The sequence below is a fragment of the Cornus florida genome, unplaced genomic scaffold (assembly GCF_030987335.1).
Source record: "Cornus florida cultivar Cherokee Brave unplaced genomic scaffold, ASM3098733v1 CherokeeBrave_3.0.0_Hap2_Chr09, whole genome shotgun sequence".
NCBI lineage: Eukaryota > Viridiplantae > Streptophyta > Magnoliopsida > Cornales > Cornaceae > Cornus > Cornus florida.
In genome coordinates this window covers 71,446,017-71,463,583 of record NW_026775579.1, presented here as the reverse complement: position 1 = coordinate 71,463,583, position 17,567 = coordinate 71,446,017, and the positions used below count along the sequence as shown (strand labels likewise).

The 17,567-nt window shown below is 36.1% G+C and overlaps 4 protein-coding genes across 6 annotated transcripts in view; all 4 read left to right on the top strand.

Moving 5' to 3' along the window:
• LOC132274339 (F-box/kelch-repeat protein At3g06240-like) overlaps positions 1-7,694 on the top strand; it is a 59,128-nt gene extending 51,434 nt beyond the window's left edge. Inside the window, exons 2-3 of the transcript XR_009470387.1 lie at positions 7,252-7,359; positions 7,483-7,694. The gene's annotated coding sequence lies outside the window, so the exon portion shown is untranslated. The remainder of the gene's footprint in view (positions 1-7,251; positions 7,360-7,482) is intronic.
• LOC132274338 (F-box/kelch-repeat protein At3g06240-like) lies at positions 539-2,278 on the top strand. Its single transcript, XM_059775592.1, has 2 exons — positions 539-681; positions 978-2,278. Exons 1-2 carry the CDS (start codon positions 671-673, stop codon positions 2,200-2,202), a joined length of 1,236 nt encoding a protein of 411 aa, XP_059631575.1. The 5' UTR covers positions 539-670; the 3' UTR covers positions 2,203-2,278.
• LOC132272827 (F-box/kelch-repeat protein At3g06240-like) lies at positions 1,018-2,202 on the top strand. Its single transcript, XM_059773907.1, has one exon. The coding sequence runs from the start codon at positions 1,018-1,020 to the stop codon at positions 2,200-2,202; it is 1,185 nt and encodes a 394-aa protein (XP_059629890.1).
• Positions 7,695-11,008: 3,314 nt separating the features above from the next.
• LOC132274335 (histone-lysine N-methyltransferase ASHH2-like) lies at positions 11,009-17,341 on the top strand. Of its 3 annotated transcripts, XM_059775590.1 has the most exons (4): positions 12,005-13,031; positions 13,148-13,596; positions 14,405-14,450; positions 15,775-17,341. In XM_059775590.1, the coding sequence occupies exons 2-4, from the start codon at positions 13,535-13,537 to the stop codon at positions 17,047-17,049; spliced, it is 1,383 nt and encodes a 460-aa protein (XP_059631573.1). In that variant the 5' UTR covers positions 12,005-13,031; positions 13,148-13,534; the 3' UTR covers positions 17,050-17,341. The 3 variants fall into 3 exon arrangements, with proteins under 3 accessions (XP_059631571.1, XP_059631573.1, XP_059631572.1); XM_059775588.1 differs by lacking the exon at positions 13,148-13,596 and having other exon boundaries at positions 11,009-12,138; XM_059775589.1 differs by having other exon boundaries at positions 12,005-13,596.
• The last annotated feature ends 226 nt before the right edge of the window (positions 17,342-17,567 follow it).

Below are 17,567 nucleotides of genomic sequence, written 5' to 3'. Positions count from 1 at the left end.
AATTTCTTATTATCAAAGCTATATCCAAAATTATTTCAAAATTAGTAAATTTTTAGTAATAAATTAATCATTTTAAAAAATAATAGTTATAATTTTTTTTTTCATTTTTATCATAAATTGATACTAATAAAAAAAATTAAGTTAAATGATATAATTAAAATTTAGATAAAAGAAAAGAGAATAAAAATAAGAGTTTAAATCATAAAACCTTTATTAATTTTAAATTTAAATTATAAAATTTCAACCTGTTTAAGAAAACCATTTCATTTTTAAAAATTGATCGCATTATCTTAATATCTGTATCTGACCGTTAATTAGACTATGAAATGTCAAATTTAACCTTACAATTTAATGTTAAATTAAAAATTAAAAATTATTTTTAAAAATTATAAAAATACCCATTAAATTACAAAAATTATGTTTCAGAGGGAGTGAATAAGAAATTTAAAGGGTATTTTTGTAATTTAAAAATAATAATTTTTAGTTTTTAATTTAGTATATAAATATATACTAAAAAAAACATCTCCCAAACCCTAATATGCAACCTTCCCTAGTACCTTCTCCCCTCTCCAATAATACCTTCTCTCTGACGGCGAAGATCGAGGATGGCCAGTGATGTTAAAGTCGGAGTTGGAGTCGGATTCGACGGCGTCATTGGTTCTCGTCATCGATGATGATCTGGTACTTCCTCCACCTTTCCCTTTGTAATATGTATGTGTGAATTTATTTTTTCCCCGTAATTGACAGTAAGTGTGTACGCGCGATCTTCTGCATTGATAGATAGCTTCCTATCTAAGAATTTCTATTTCAATCGAACCCAAATTTTTTTTATATTTTAATTTGGGGCTTTGGTTCGGAGAAAAAATTTATGCATTAGAGCCAGAGAGATGATCATATTAAGAAATTTCTACTCCTATTCCTACTCGGATCCGAATACTATGAGATCGGTCCTGTATATTTAATCTTTTCTGAAGCAGTACGGTGAAGATTGAAGTAATTGGCATACTATTATTTACGATGAGGATAAAGAGAAGAAGTTGCTTGCCAAATAGTAGATCAAGAAGAAACCGAGCCAGAGCCATGGTGGGGTTGAAGAATAAGAAGAAGAAGAAGGCAGAGATCATTGCAAATCATAAAGAAGAAGAAGCCATGCCTTTGCCTTTCCTTCCCGAACATCCTGTTGTCCAAATACTCTCGAAACTGCCTGTCAAGTCTCTGTTGCAATTCAAGTGCGTATCGAAACCATGGCGCTCTTTGATCTCCGATCCATGCTTCATCAAAACCCACCTCAGTCAGTCAGTCACAAAGTCCGTACTCATAGCCACGTCCCACCCTCCATACCGTCTCTACACCATAAGCTTCGGATCAGCCGGTAATGACATTGTGGAAGCAAAGGTTGAATTTTTATTTCAGAACATTAAGCCTCATCCCAGGTGTGAAATTATTGGTTCCTGCAATGGGTTGATAGCCATGGGCGTAGAATCCGATGATATTTACCATAAAGGAAATTATGGGGTTTCCATATATGTATTCAATCTTTCAACGAGGGAGTCCAAGGAAATACCAGATTGCGATTCCCCTGGTGGCCTAATTGGATTTGGGTATGACCAGTGCTCTGATGATTACAAACTGGTGAGCGCACGCAGCGATAGCATCTATGTATATTCACTGAGAATTGGTTCTTGGAGAAAAGTTCACGACTTTCCGGACCACTTTCATGTTGTACCTTATGGGACACAGCTGAATGGAGCCCTTCATTGGCTTCGTTTCAGAATGAACAACAATTTAGACATGACATTAGAGATTGCTGCTTTGAGTTTGGCGGATGAGAAGCTGTGGAAGATTCCTTTGCCTACTTCCTTCACCAAGTTCCAACTTAGGACATGCCACATGGGGGTGTTTGAAGGATGCCTTTGTGTACTATCTGGTTGTGGTGATGCAATTTGGGTTATGAAGGAATATGGGGTGAAGCAATCTTGGACTAAACTTGATATCAAAGTCCCCTTTTCACATAAATTGGAGCCGTTGGGTTTGTTGAGGAATGATGAAGCTCTGCTGTTGATAGACTACACTAAATTAGTTTTATACAACAAAAGAGGGGGAACATGCAAGGATCTTGTCATACACGGCATTGAAAAAGAAGAGGAAATTCATGCAACCATCCATGTAGATAGTTTGCTTTCACCCTTCATGAAAATTTGATAAGAGGGTAGAGAAAAGTAAAGCCAAACAATTGTGTTACTTCGATATATATGCGAGATAAAGTTTTTATTTTTCACCCATTTTGGCATTATAATGATTCATGTTGCATTGTCTCTATACTTTTGAACTGCCTTTTTTTGATTCATTGATTTTTCTTTCGTCCTTCTTTGAACATCGCAGTAAGCGGCCACTTTCCTGTAGATAAATATTCTCTAACAAGGGTAAAAAGCAAAGGAGAGATTTGGCAACCCTATCTCAACCCTCTTTTAGGTTGAAAATACCCATGAAGAGTGCCAGTCACTAGAACAGAAAAAGTTGGTGTAATGATCAACTAACCAATTTTGAATCACTGATTGATCTGTAGAATAATAGCATTAGTGTTCATATGCTGTGTTTCTGAAAGAACCTGGTGCACCTGTCAGCCTCTCTCAGCCATAAATTATAGATTTCTGGGCTTAGAGAAGCTCTTCATTAGATATAGCCTGCTCCACTGTTCTTCTACAAGCAGCTTTATTTTTATAAAATTCTAAATTAAATTTAAATCACACAATTGTAGTACAAAAACGCTCACACCTTCTATAATTATCATTGAATTCTTCCACTTTATGGGTGACATATTGTTTATTAAATTAAAATGACACAATTGTCATTCAAAAGCACTCACACCTTCTATAATTATCCTTATAAACTCCACTTTTACAGGGAAATTGTGTCATTTCATTTATTACTTGTCAAAAAACAAAAAAGTGTTATTCATTTATCACGAAAAATCAAGTTAAATGTAGGAGGAAAAACACTATGAAGTTGGAGTAAAAATATCAAATTCTGTAGCACTGTTAAATGGAAATTTCAAATTATTTCGGAATTCATGATAAGACCCAAAAATTCCTAGTTATGAGCGTCTCGATGAGAAAGACCTAGAGATGAATTATTTATTTTGCTTATTTTTTATTTTAACTAAATTATTAACAAATAAGCAACCAAAACAAATAAATAAGGTTTAAAAGTAAAAGAGATGACAACAGAAATTTTTACTTAAAAACCTCAATGAAGAACACCACGGAGATTGTTGTCACAGCTGAACTGATCCCTAGAAATGAGAAGTTTCAGTAACTTCAAAACAGTTCTTCACAATCCCTGATGCTCTGTGTTCTCCGATTTACGCCAACAAACACCTCATGATGAGTTGCTTCTAAAGTGATCAATCGCCTTTCTCCTTCCCTAAGAAGCACAGACACGGATAGACATGACACAGACACTGCGACATGTCAAATCCTAAAAAATTAGGACACTGTCTCGACAAATAATTAAGAAAATTGTGCTTTGCCGGGGAAAAGAGAGAATGATAGAGAGAGGGTTAAGAAAGAGGAGAAACAAAGAAACATAAATATGCAAGAGTTTGAACCTTGGAACTAAGTATAAAGCATAAATATATGATTGTTTAATATAAAATTGTTTTTTAAAACAATAACTTTTAAGTAATTAAATAATGATCATATTGTTAAAAACTATTAAACAACTCCCCATAGTTACACTTCAACCTTGCTTTCTTTCTAAAACTTTCTTAAAATCCCCAAGTGCCTTGCTTAATAGGGGTGGGGCCGGGCCGGGAACAAATTGCCATCCCTAACTGTTTTGGATTGCATCGAACCAGTAGCCTCATGGACTGGTGCAAGAGTGCACTGCTTAATTTCGTACTTGGTCAATTTTCCAACTTTTGACACTTCAAGGAAGGATGTTGTTTCGATACGAGGAATAAATTGAGATTTGTCTTGACATGATAAATGGTGCAGGGACTCTATTGAAGAATGTTCATGGAGAAATGTTTAATATGACTTTAATAAGGATGCAGCACTTAGTCAGCTGGACTGGTTGTGGCAAGCCACATTACAATTGACATTTGTAAAAGCTTTAGCTAACTGGGAATTATATGTATGGATTGGATTCTTTGACTAAGTTTACCCGGCATCAAATGAATTTGTGTGAAGAGGATGCTAGGAGTTGTGGATGCATTTAGTTTGCTGTTTTGGAGAAAGTCTTCATTCTGAATTTTGAGGGAATTCTGGAAGAAGAGTTCGAATGTCTCCTTGGAAGCTTAAATTTTACTGTGAAGTGATCATTAAATGTAACATGGGTTTTTGAGTGGTTGACTATCTAGTTAAAAATCGTTGGTTGCATATACTAGTATATAAGAAAGATAATGGACCATACATCATTTTCAAATCCAGGATGTGCTGCACTTGAAGTCTGGTGTCCCGTTTTCTCTTTGTTTAGAGTTGCTTCGGTAAAGCTGGAATAGTCTCACACCTTTCTTTGCAATAACCAAATCACGGCTTGAAAATTAAATCCGGGATCCGAAGTCAGCTTTCCTGTTTCTGGAGGGACCTTATTATCCTTTAATATACTTATATAAGCTGCAGTTGCTTAGGGACCTATCTTTGAACTGTCTGATTTAATCGAAAGGGCCTATTTCTATGGTTTCTTGCAATTCTAAATTCTGAAAGGAGAAATGCTCTTTTTTCAAGGGGTCTTTGTTGCTTTAATGTTAGCTGGCATTGTTAAAGTGTCCTCTTACAGATGGGTCTCAATTCTCACTGAAGTTAGAAGGCAAGATTCTCTTATTTCAAAATTTCTAAATTATTAGCAGCAAGTGTGGATTGCTCTGAAGCCGTCTCCTTACTTTTTATCTGGTACAAGTTTTCCCTCCTTTTTTGGAGCATTGTGCTGCACAATATTGCTAAATTGGCTTTGCAAGCATACCATCATGTTCCCTTTTCATCAATGTGGTGGCTAATTATTTTATACAACTCTTTTTTGGTATGCCAGAAATATAATACTAATTTAAGCTTTTTTATGAGGTTAATGAACTTCAAGTCTGTCACTTGCTTGTTTTTATTCATCAGTTTCCTATACAAATTCTTTTTTTCGTTTCTTTCCATCGCCATTGGAACCTCGTTGATGCACCAAATTTGCTAAGTTTGAGTATTAGCAGCAAATGTTCTTTGTGCAGTAGTTCTAGATTTTAGTCTATGCATCCAATATTGCTTTTAGTTTTACAAAGGCTGAGCAACTCTTGAGGCAAGAACCTCTGCCCTTTTGCCAATCTTCCCTTTGTGTAGCATTAGAATCAGAATTGAAATTCTACCATTTCTGAGATGATAGATGCATATCTGTATTTTATTAGATGGTTGCTTCAACCTTCACATAATAAGAGTAAACACCATCAAAGATACTAATTTGCTACAGATAAACTTCTATAGAAAATCATATAACGTTCGAAAGTTGTACAGATGTATCCTCACTTTTTTTTTTCTAATGTGAGGTGGGAATGACATTATCATGATGATATCATGATAGTTGACGTCATGATGGCTTTTATCTGTACTCACATGAATGCATGACTTTCGAACTCGTAATCACGACTCAACTTTTATTCCATTTTTTCGCACTACTACTAGCTAATATGGCTATAGAGAAACTTCCATCATCAGTTTTTATAAATTTTAATAGCTCTCCACCTTGATTCCATGTAGTGGCTTGAATCATCTGGTGCAGCATAAACTCCGCATTTGAAGTACAAATTTCCTGGCCATTTATCATTGATGTCAAATTTTTGGACACCATTGATGAATACTGTCGACTTCCCTTTATCGCAGAACACTTTCTAGGGTTCACGCAGCAAGGCGATTCACAGTGGTCTTCTTGTCACCGCAGTGGGGTTGAAATCGACGACACTGAATCAGATCTGAAGGTCGTCTTCTTGGAACGAAAAAGTTCCTCTGCTGCTGCTTCTTGTTTTCGTTGTGCTCTGTCTAACATTTTTTACGTTGTTTGAAGATCGGGCTTCAAATCGACCATGTTTGTATGAAGATTTGACCTCCCTTTGTCTCACCTCTGCATTTTCCGGCGAACCCAAGCTTCGCCGCTGCTCTCTGCACTCTCGGTTTACCCCTAGCTCTCTCTCTATTTCCTCATTTCTCTCATCTCGGTATGTTGAGATTTCTTACAAATCTTTTAACCCCTTGTTCTCTAAAATCTATCCCCACTTCATTCGTGCTAACATTTACTGGTATGTGCCCCATCACTTTAAAAGTTTCTCCAACAATTTTTTGGATAAACTCTAGTTTGATTGTTGACTGTCTATCAGAATCCCTCTATTCTGATTTTGGATGAAGCAACTTCTGCTTTAGACAGCAGGCCCGAGTTTTTGGTGAGACAAGCATGATATATATTAATTAATTGAAAAAAACTGAAAAAGAAAAAAAAAAATCATTCACTGCAAAAGAGTTCTTGAAGAAAAATATTTAATAAAAAGAATGAACCAGAGGATTTATGATGGAGTTTAAATTCAAGCAAAAACATACATAAAATTTACTAATAAGAGAAATAAAATTGTACTTATATAAGGGCAGATAATAAAATTTATTTTGGTTGGATATTGAAATAATATTGTCAAATAATATGCAACATTAATAGGTTTTACAATTTAAAATATATTTTATTAGTTTTTATAATAAACTAAGATAAATTTTTAACTATATATATATATTAAAAGTTATATCAATTGTATATTAAAATTATACAATAATTAATTTTTAGTTTATATTTAATAAAGTTATAAAACATGTATTGATGATAACATTATTTAAAAATACTAAATTTAATTATTTTATTTTTACTGATTTTGGTTACACTTTTACTCTGCCAAATATGTTTTGTTCTCATATTTCTTGGAACGAAATACATTGCCAAACATGTTCTACTATGTTTTTGTTCCAAAATTCTCAGAGCAAATTTTCATCGCCAAACATGTTTTGTTTTCATTTCAGAACACCACATTACAAAACATTTGTTCTGTTCTAGGATAGAATATTACATTACACCACAGAGCACACCAAACGGGCCCTTATGAAGCTACTCTTCTGTGGGTTGTTGGGACTTTCAAATTGTTCAAAATAGAGTAGTACTCTTGTGTGTGATTGTTTGTAAAGCTCAACCACTACCCTTCTGAATGGTACATGGATACTAACATGCAGTCAATTTTTTCAGTCTGTCCTTTCACACACACACATCAGGTCTGCGCCCCTGTCAATAAATGATGCTAGCATGTTTGTCCATTTTTCCAGTCAAAGTGCAGACGATTCCGGTGTGGGCATGGTATTTTTTTTTTCAATTTTTATTTATTTATTTTTTGACTTGTAGGTTTTTTTCAATTCAAGTGCAGCTGATTGATTGTGATTTGTTTTGTGTTGCGATTGTAAAATTCGTAATGTTGCTAAGGAACAGGCCAGATCATGGATTTCTGAAAAGCACTAGGTAAGGAGATGTCCAAGCAGCATGAGAAACCAGAAATAAAACAAAACATTAATCCTCAAGTACTGAAACCGAGTGTATCTTTTTAACTTGTTTGAATATTGAGTTTTCACTGTTCAGAAATGTCGAATCTCTATCACCAGAAATAAAACAAAATATTTATCTTATTTTAAACGAAATTATTTTTTTTAATTGTTATCCCAATTATGTTATTAAAAGTGCTTAAATTGAATTATCATTTAATTTATTCATAATTAAGTAGTGAATTGAATTGTCAAACATTATTGAAGTCAATCTCGCCATCACGTACTTTCTCACAATTTCTTGATCTAAAAAGAGAATACAATTAGAATAAGATCTCAAAATTTTGCGGTTTGGACAAGAGATTTATGTATGAAAAAAACACTCACCACAAATAAATTGTTTTATTTTTTAAAAAAAGATAAGAGAAAAAAAAAAATTAGACAGTATGCTATATTAATGTATTTACAGACGAGCTTTTAGAAATAGAGTAAATTACACTCCATCACCATGAAGGTCATTCTAATTATTGTTGAAAATAGGGTCATCTCTTTCCGTGTTAAATAGAAAAGGGTAACACTACTTCTTTCTTTTTCTTTTGAGTTAATTACAATGACACCCATTGAAGTTTGTCCTAATGACAATTATATACAAATTAATCTCTTTTTGAACAATGAGATCCCCTTGTGTTTGATAAAGTTAACAAGAACACCCCCCCTCCCCCCACAAGCTAAAATGACCTTAATGCCCTTTCACTTGTGCATTAACCCATTTGAATTATAAAATTACCTTTTTAACCTTTCTAATCATTTCAATTGACCAATTTAGCCCTCAAACCTCCACTAAAGCTGAGAAGCCCTTACACAGATTTAATCAGCTCTGCGATCATGGATTCTCCATCGGAATTTCAGTTCACATCCCTGTTCTCGACGATATCAGCCTTCCATCATCTCCATCCTCCAATAACCCATCAAGCAGCTCCTCCTTAGTCGTCGCCCCGATTGCGACTGACACATTCACCGCAGGTCCGGTGGTTCCCTGACGTCATTAACGCCATCGGCATCCCGGGAATCATCTTCAACGGCAGTTATTGCTTCGCTCGTGTCTGCGTAGGCGAAGGTCGAGTTGTTGGCAGCAGCAGTGAACCCCCAAATTGAGGTGTGGTTGCCCATGGCAAATCACGATGTCGTCACGGAGATGAAAGTCATCGCTAAAAGATCCGGTGAGTCGAAGAACGAGATCCTTCCTGACGCCGACCTAGCACTGGCTGCAACAACTCCAACGACCGCTTATCCTGCAACACCGGCGGCCGCCTCGAGTGCATTGGCCTCGGTGGCGCTACCCTCGCCCATACCACAGGTGTATCAAGTGACCAAATAATTTTTTCCCTTTCTCCCTAAGTTTTCTCTGTTCTCTCCATTGATTCGATGGGTTTGGGTTAGATAGAAGGTGATGAGTGAAGAAAAAATGGGTGGCTGGTATTGATCTCACACAAAGGGCAATTTGGTCTTTAAAGAGTTTTGATATTTTATCATTAATAGTAATAAAATATTAAAGGACAATTTTGACTTTTCATAACCTTTTAGGGGTTGTTTGGATGCAATTTTTGATAAGGGGGTGTCATTGTTCAAAAAAGCTCCAACTTGTATATAGCTATCAATATGACAAACCTCAGGGGGTGTCATTGTAATTAACTCCTTTTTTTTTTCTTTTGTTATTTTATTTTATTTTATTTTTAAATTACATTTTTACCTTGGACTGTCATTTCTCTCTTCTGAAAAAACAGCCCAAAATTCACAAACTTAACTCACTGTTACATTTTTCATTTGTTACTGTTAAAATAGATTAATAGTAGCAAACTTTAGTAATGGGTACGTGTGCACACACACACAAAAATAAAATATAATATAATAATAATAATAATAATAAAATTATGCTCAATATCTATCTATTTCCCTGTATAATTATTGCTCTTTTTTCTCTTTCTCCTGTGGAGCAAGAAAGGCAGTGTCCTGCTTGAAATTGGAATTTACTTTCTCCCTAGAGTTAATAATGTTTGGTTATAAACATAAAAAAATAAAAAATAAAAATAAAAAAAAATAAAATTCGGGCAAGAGAGAATGTTAGTATTTTTCAAAGAATTTAGAATACCAAATATATGGTGGTTGTGCATCAAAAGCAACATGCAGTGCTGCTGACAATACTTTTAAGTCATATGCTTATTTTTTTTTTAATGTAAATGATAAAAGAAGCATGAAATTTAAACCACATTATTATAAAGAGTTGGCATAATTAGAAAAGACTTTAACTTCGTATCTCATCAAATATCGAGTTTCAGAATTGATTTTTATCAGATACAAACAATTTCTAAAAAATTTGAACCACAGTAGAACATATTAATGGAGGTCCTCCTCATCCAGGAGTACAGAGGTCAGAACAAATTAATTATGCAAGATCATTCTTAACTTCGGTTAATCGCACATTACATTGATTTGTATGCTTTTATGCAAGATTATTCTTAACTAGAATGACCTAAAAAACTGATCGCCTGGTTGACATAATGAGCAAGAGCTGAAACATCAAAAGACTTAGATGACATGAGAAATTATTGAGCAATAATAGAATCTTGTCGAATACAAATAAATTAAGGAATAAAATTAAATAAATGAAAAAAATCAACTGATATTAAATTAGATCTGTATTCCTAATTGTCTCAGCCTTTTTAGACTTGTTAAAAATTTCAACAAACATATAAACTAAAGCTTTAGTTTTGCAATGGTGGTTTTACAATTCGTTGAACTAAAATACTCTCCTTAGTGAAGTTCGTATTTTAATTGCGTACTTAAATTCAAATAGGATTATAGGACAAGTGGATTGGATACATTTGGCCTCAACTTTTGGAAGCCATTAATTTGGATTATTGGGCCCAATTTGGAAAAAGAATGTTGAAAATTGAGAAATATATATATATATATATATATATTTTCAGTTTTATTAACACAACAAAAAATTGGGCTAGTAGATTGTAGAATTGGTCTAAATTTTGTGAATTTCTTTTAAAAGCTTCATGGTTGAAGAATTTCAATTTACTGATAGAATCAAAAAGTCCAAAATATGGAAACGATGAACTTGATTTGAATATCAAATGAAACAAATTATATATATATATATATATATATATATATGGGTCAAGTGCAAATAATTTCTTGAACTTTTAGCCAATTGTACAAAACTCCCCTGAATTAACAATTGCCCCGTTGAACTATGATAAAGTTGCAGTTAAGGACATCAGGTGAGGTTCCGGCATCGGAAAAAGAAGATTACAATATTACCCTTAAGTGAAACTACGTCGTATTAGTACGGTCTTAACTCAAATCTTAATTATCCAATAAAATTGTGACAACACATCATTGCCTTATCACCTCATCCTTGTCACCGCCAAACACGGCCTTATACGCAAGGCTTTCTCTCTCTACGCTCTATTTTTCCCATCGTTGACGACGTTTGTCGACCAAAAAGGTTTCGCCTGGTCTATATGATGCTCACCAAAAAGGTTTGTTGGCTGTAGCCTGTATCTGTTTGTGTTCACCGGAATGAGACTCCACTGGTTTGTTCGATTATGGAATTTAAGGTTGGGCTCTCGTCGGTTTCATTGCTTATTGATTTGTAGAGCTTCTCATCGGCGTCGGCAGTCATGGAGTTTGAGGTTGAGCTCTTACCTGTTTTAATGAAAAAACCTTCATTTTGATTGGAGTGGTCGGAAACAGTTCCAGTGTTATCCCCTTTGGCGGGCACTGTGCCACCCTTCAATTCTCTCTTGCTATTCACAAGATCGTCTCTTTAAATTCGCCTCTTTAAATTCGCCACATAATCATTTGTTAACTTATTACCTTTCTAAAACAATCAATTACTGAGTTTGAACTCATAAAAACACTTCGATCTTGGGAATACAGGGATAAACCAAGAGGCAGCAAAGACTGATTGTATCAATTTACAGGATGTAGGCCATGGTGAGAAACGTGGCGGTGCCGGCTCAGAGCTCCATCATCAAAGCGGTGCCGGCTCGAGGACTCAGCCGCGATGGAGGGGTCGGCTGTGAAGAGGTCGACCGACTGAGCAAAGAGTTGAAGCGGAAGGACGGCGGTGGGGAAAGGACGGCAGTGAAGCGGTGGTTGGCACGGTCGGCAGAAATTGCGAAATCTGGATAGAAAAAGTTGGGATTTTCTCAAGAAAAATTTGGATATATTTTCCTTTTTTGCGGGTCAGTTTGTTGGTAAACAGGGATTTGGGGTATCGGAACGAAGACATGGAAACTCCGTACATCGGAGTTTGGAAACTCCGATTTCACAGGGCGATTCAATTCATCGGAGTTTGCTACGTCGTCGGCGGAACAACTTATGGGTTTGGTTTGGTATGGTTTTGTTCGCCGGAAGTTACAAAGGTGAAACTTCATTGTTATTTGTTGTTGGCTGAAAATTGCAGAGTTCAATCCGGCAAGAGTACAATTTCAACGAAACCCAGAACAATGAAACTGAGATCCAGTCACGATGACCATCCAGTGAGCTCCAAGACATACGTGCGACTCCGGTTCATCTTCTTCCGGTAAGCTTGGTCTGACCTAGCAGTGAGTTTTGGTCCGGCAACCGAACACTTTGTTCGTCGTCCTACTCCTTTCTCTCTCGAGTCTTTACCCCTTTCTCTATATTACTATATACATACAGCGACCCACTCACCACCGTCGCCGTCTATTCACTTTGGATGTGCTCGGGATGGTGACACTGTATTGCAACGACCCACCCACCACCGCCGTCAATTTGGGAATGGAGAGAGAAGCCAAGGGTATTGTTGATGAGTAGATATATGAATGTGCTTGGGAAGACTACGCTGTATGGCAGCGACTGCCGGCGGCTATGCAAGAATTTTTTTTGATTTTTTATACCTTTATAATCATAAAGGGCTGTTTTGTCATTTTTTATTTTCTGTAATTGTGCGTGAATAACACACCCCCATTTAACGGTGAGAAATAGCCGAAACTTCGCCGGTGGGCATTTTTAGCAAAAAAATTGATAGTTCAGGGGGTTAAGTGTAAAAAAAATAATTCAGGAGTTTTTTTTATGGAGAGAGAGTAAAGTTCAGGAGTTTATTTGCACTTTACCCTATATATGTATATTACCAAAATACCCTTCATGATATGTCAAAATAATACTTCATGCTGATGTAAGCATCCAACCCTTAAAACGACCGGTGTGCTCCTAATTCATCGTCCCTGACATACTCTCTCCCCAATATTGCCCCTCAGCACTGCTCCCCCTCTCTGCTGTCGCCGCCGCTGCCGCCACCGCCACACCCCACCTCTCTCTCTTTCTCTCCCTACCACCCCCCCCCCCCAAACAGTTCCTTCTCTTCACCACCACTGCCCTTTTCCACTCCACCGCTCACTCTCTCTCGACGCTTCACCATCTCTCTGCTATCATCATCACCTATCTCCAATAAAGGTTTGTCGATCGAATTTTTTTTCCAGCTGACTTGTTTATGTATATGTATGTACCTCTATACTTGTATAAATATATTAATTTATGTTAACACTAGTTTTTTTTTTTTTTTTCGAAAGGTTTATGTTAACACTAGTTTGTGGTAGCAGAGATGTGAACCTAACCAACTAGATACAGCAACTTGAGTAAATAATAAGTCTAAATCTGGTGGTGCCATCAATGGTGGTGGAACAATGGAGTTTCTGTTAGGGTTTGAAGGAGAAAATAATGGAAAAGGTGTTGCGGTGGGCTGCAGTGGCGACCGAATGATGGAGTTGCAATTGGGATTTGAAGAAGGAAGGAGTGGATATAGAGAGGGAATGGGAACAACAGTGGTGGTGGGATGGGTCTTGATCAGAAGACATCTTTACCTCCACTGACCTCCAGTGCCATCGAATGAAGTAGGGCTTGAATTGGATGGAAACTCGTATCTGAGTGGTTGTCGAACGATCTCTCTGAGGAAGGAGATGGGGGTGGTGCAGGTGAAAAGAGGTGGCAGTTGTTGCGGTGGTGGAGGTGATGGCTACTGGTGGGGATTTGTTGCTTATATGAATATTATGATGTATATGTTATATAATTTATGAATATATGTAATTTATGCTGAATTTTTTAATATATGTATAATTTCTTGTATATTTGTTTATTTCTTATATGTATATGTTTCAATTTTATTTATGTATTAGTTTTGCATTTATAAAATGAATTTACCTTGCAAATTTGCAAGGTAATTATAAAATTATTGCCAAGTGTTAAAATATCAAGTCTTATCTAATTCAAAAATTACCAGCAGGTGGAGGGTTTGTTATTTAATTTTGTAAATTTTTCACTTAAAGCAAATTTGCATGGTAATTATTATTACCTTGCAGAGATTATGTAATTTTTATAAGATTATGTAATAGGTGATTTTTGCTTAACGTAAATGTACTATTATTTATAATCAAGTATCTCTAGAGAATGTGTTGCTCTTGTTATTCTAGTTAGAAAGGAGCATTACATGCACTACAGTTCTTTTTTGTTTTTCTTTTTCCTGTCACAGTTTCAATTTTCATATCCTTCTTTCAGTATTTTATTATTTTATTTTATTTTGATTGTCTTGTCTGGAATGGAACTTTCAATTATATATATATATGTATATTCCTCAATAATATAATCCTGATTGTTAAGAAAATTGAAACAATGGCAAGTTTGTTCACTTTGTTGTGGCTATTGGTGCCTGCGGTTCAGTATGGAAACACTTTTCTTCTTTTAAATTTTATTTACTTTAAAATTCAAAATGTGCAGTTCTTATTACTTCTGCAATTTCATTATTTATTCCTGAGATATATGTTTCTGTGCAGTTTTAGGGAGTCAATTTTGACATTAACAGAACATGACGACAAACAGGTACACTCTCTAAAATGTCTTTCTTTCACAAGGTTTGTGATATTATAAGGTGTGCATGCATGTTGGTGTGAATGGATGTATGCTAGATTTTTCTAGTCATTGCGGTGTACAAAGGGAATATTTCTTCAGTAATGGTCTACCATTCTTATGTGCCCTCTTTTTAAAAGGTTCTAACTGTCTAAAATTTTCATTTCATCAGTTGTTAAAATATTAACCTTGATTTTTTTTTTTTTTTTGATAATTAAGATTCACTAAAAGCGTTCAAAAGGGGAATGCATCCCTAAAAAACTACACAAGGCCAAATAGGGCATCTAAATCCTCAACAAATCCAAAAACTCTACAAGCTCATCCAAGGATTTACAAGTTCTTCCTAGGACCCAACAAAAAGGGGTGCTAAGAATGGAGAACTTCAAGGACCCAATATGGAAGCAGCTTTCAATCTTCATTATTTTATTCCCCCTTTTGTTGTCTTCCCTACCTCTTAAATTGTTAGGATCAATTTTCTTTTCTTGTTTTATTTCTTAAAGCAAGCAACGTTTGCGTCATTGCAATTTTTTCTGCCATGCTATCAGTATATTGGAATTGACATTGCATATAATGATGCATCAAGATACAACTGTTAAGGCAACACATCAAAGGCACTTGCATCGTGTAATGAAATATGAAATCGGTGGTGCATGCTATATATTGATTAGACGGACTTGAGAGCATCTAAATTCATTATTGGTTGTCAGGTTGGATGTCAACTGCTGTTTGGATTGTCAAACTTTGACTATGCATATCAACCTGCGTAAATACCTTTTTCTTCTGTGCTTGGTTGGATTCAAGTTTGGTTTCTTGGTGCTCATATTAAAAGAAGACTTGGGTTGATCTACCCTTTTTCCCATTTAGCAAGACCTTGAAAAAATAGATCGTGTGCATTATAGTCTATAGGCATATAAGCTGTGAATTTTTAGTTTGGGTGAAAGCATAATATTATCTTTATCTGAATATGGTTTTTTTACGGTTATTAGGGATTGGTGCATCATTACGTGTTTTTTCTGTGCTATTTTTAATTTTTTGGCTACATTTTACTATCACCAGAACTTACAATAGATGTCTTGTGCACTTTTGTGCTGGTTTATTAGTTTTTTACTTTTTAATTTTATTTTTTTATTACGATTTTAGATTTATTTTGATATTTTAAGTAACTGAACCATTAGGAGATCTCCTCTTTTATATTCCTATTTCCGGTTAAATATTGTTTTTGCCTTTAGATGTGATTATTGATTTAATGCATTTTACTGGATGGATTCATTGTGTTGATTGTTTACTGCACGTACAGGTCCATCAAATTGCACTGAGCTTCCGAGACAAGTGGTTTCCTAGACAACGTGCCAAATTTAGCTGCATGGAAATGGATGATAGTGGGATGGAATTTCACCGGGGTTTAAGCTGCAATAGATTTTCAGAATCACACACTCATGGGCGTGATCAAGGTGTAAGGCCTATAAAAACAACAGATTGCATCAAGCCATCAACAATTCCAACAACTCCAGTTGATAGTGATACCCCGGGGAGCTTCTCTGCTTCTTGTAGCAGTGGTTGTACAACCAATGTTACAAAGATGCTCAAGCGTAAAAGCCGATGGGATCAGCCGGCAGAAACAAACCCACTAACATCTCCTGAGCGTCAGGAACCAAAGACTCAGCCTAATTTGTTCAAAAATTCGTATTCAAGCACAAAACCTGAGGGTGATGAAGTGGGGCTAGGTCATACAGAAGGCAGAAGCAAAGAGGGACAAACTAGCCCTAGTTATGTGCACAATTTCCCTCGACCACTTGAAGCTGATAGGGCAGATGAAAGACAGCAGAATATTGACGAGGATGTTCCTCCTGGATTTTCGCTGCCTCTTAACAGACGTCTGGTTTCATCTAATGCTTCAACTGGTATTGATCTCCATGGAGACGAGGTTAGACATGCAAAGTGTCCTGTTGAAGTGGTTATGGGGTATCCACAGGGGAGGTTCAATTCTCGCAGGTCTGTCTCATATGGAATTCTGTTATCCGTTGTGCAGCAATTTGGGACACCTCATGAAGAAACTGTTGAGGGTTGGGTTATTGCTCCAGGCATGCCTTTCCAGCCTTTCCCACCGTTGCCCCCATATCCCCGTGACAAGAGAGAGACTCCTGCTTGTGCTGCCACTATGACAATGAGTAGGCCTGCAGAAAAAGTTGAACAGGAAAGCCGTGATCCTGCCACTTTCCCGTCAGATCAAGGAACTCCAACCACATCTGGTGCGAGCTCACCATATATGGATATTCAAGGAGCAAACATCCTGCATAATTCTCAACGAGTAAGGGACTCCAATAGTTTGGGAACGAAGAACTTCAGGCAGCAAAAGTGGAATAATTCAAAACTGGGGCCTCCCTGGCTCAGGAAAAGAAATGGTTGGGGATCCACGGGAAACAACTCAAGAAGTGGCATGTGCGGCATAGGCGTAGGAACCATAGGAAACGAGTTTAAAAGTCCAAACACCCCATACAGTTCAGAATATGTAGGCACTGCAGTGGAGAGTCCTTACAGTACATTTCAGCGGCATCCACAGCATCAAAATTAACATTGATTCATACTCCGAGAAGCTTTTAAACTTTCTTTTATGCTCAACCTGCTGTATTTTCAATTCATTGTTTCGGTTTTTTTTTTTTTCCCCCCTTTCACTCACAATGGAGAATTGTTTACTTTTCACTCCTATTCTTAAAGTCAATATTTATAGTTCAGGGGTGAGGTTACTTTAATTTGGCAATCTTCTCACATGGATATGGATATATACACCTCAAAGAGGTAAGCATTCTTCATTTTATTCCATTATGAAAACTAAGAGATTTGTGAAATAAAGCATTTGATCAATCTCTCTGTGTCCCCTTCACTTGATTATATGCATGTGCTCCAGACTCTCTGTTTCTTTTATACTTGATATGAAGAGTATGATGAAGAAGGGAACTTGTTTGGGGTTTGCATATTTAGTTCTGCAAAATATTCCACATTCATACTAGGTTTTTAGCATTTAGAGCAGGAAAAAAAATGCAGTTTTCTTGGATTGTCAACTACAGTGAACTGGTAGTAAATTTTGGATAC

Coding starts and splice junctions, on each gene's coding strand:
- LOC132272827 (XM_059773907.1), top strand. CDS start 1,018: ATGAGGATAAAGAGAAGAAGTTGCTTGCCAAATAGTAGATCAAGAAGA.
- LOC132274335 (XM_059775588.1), top strand. CDS start 11,843: ATGGAAACTCCGTACATCGGAGTTTGGAAACTCCGATTTCACAGGGCG. Junction 12,139..14,404: donor CTCCGGTTCATCTTCTTCCG/GTAAGCTTGGTC, acceptor GTTTCTGTGCAG/TTTTAGGGAGTCAATTTTGA. Junction 14,451..15,774: donor CAGAACATGACGACAAACAG/GTACACTCTCTA, acceptor CTGCACGTACAG/GTCCATCAAATTGCACTGAG.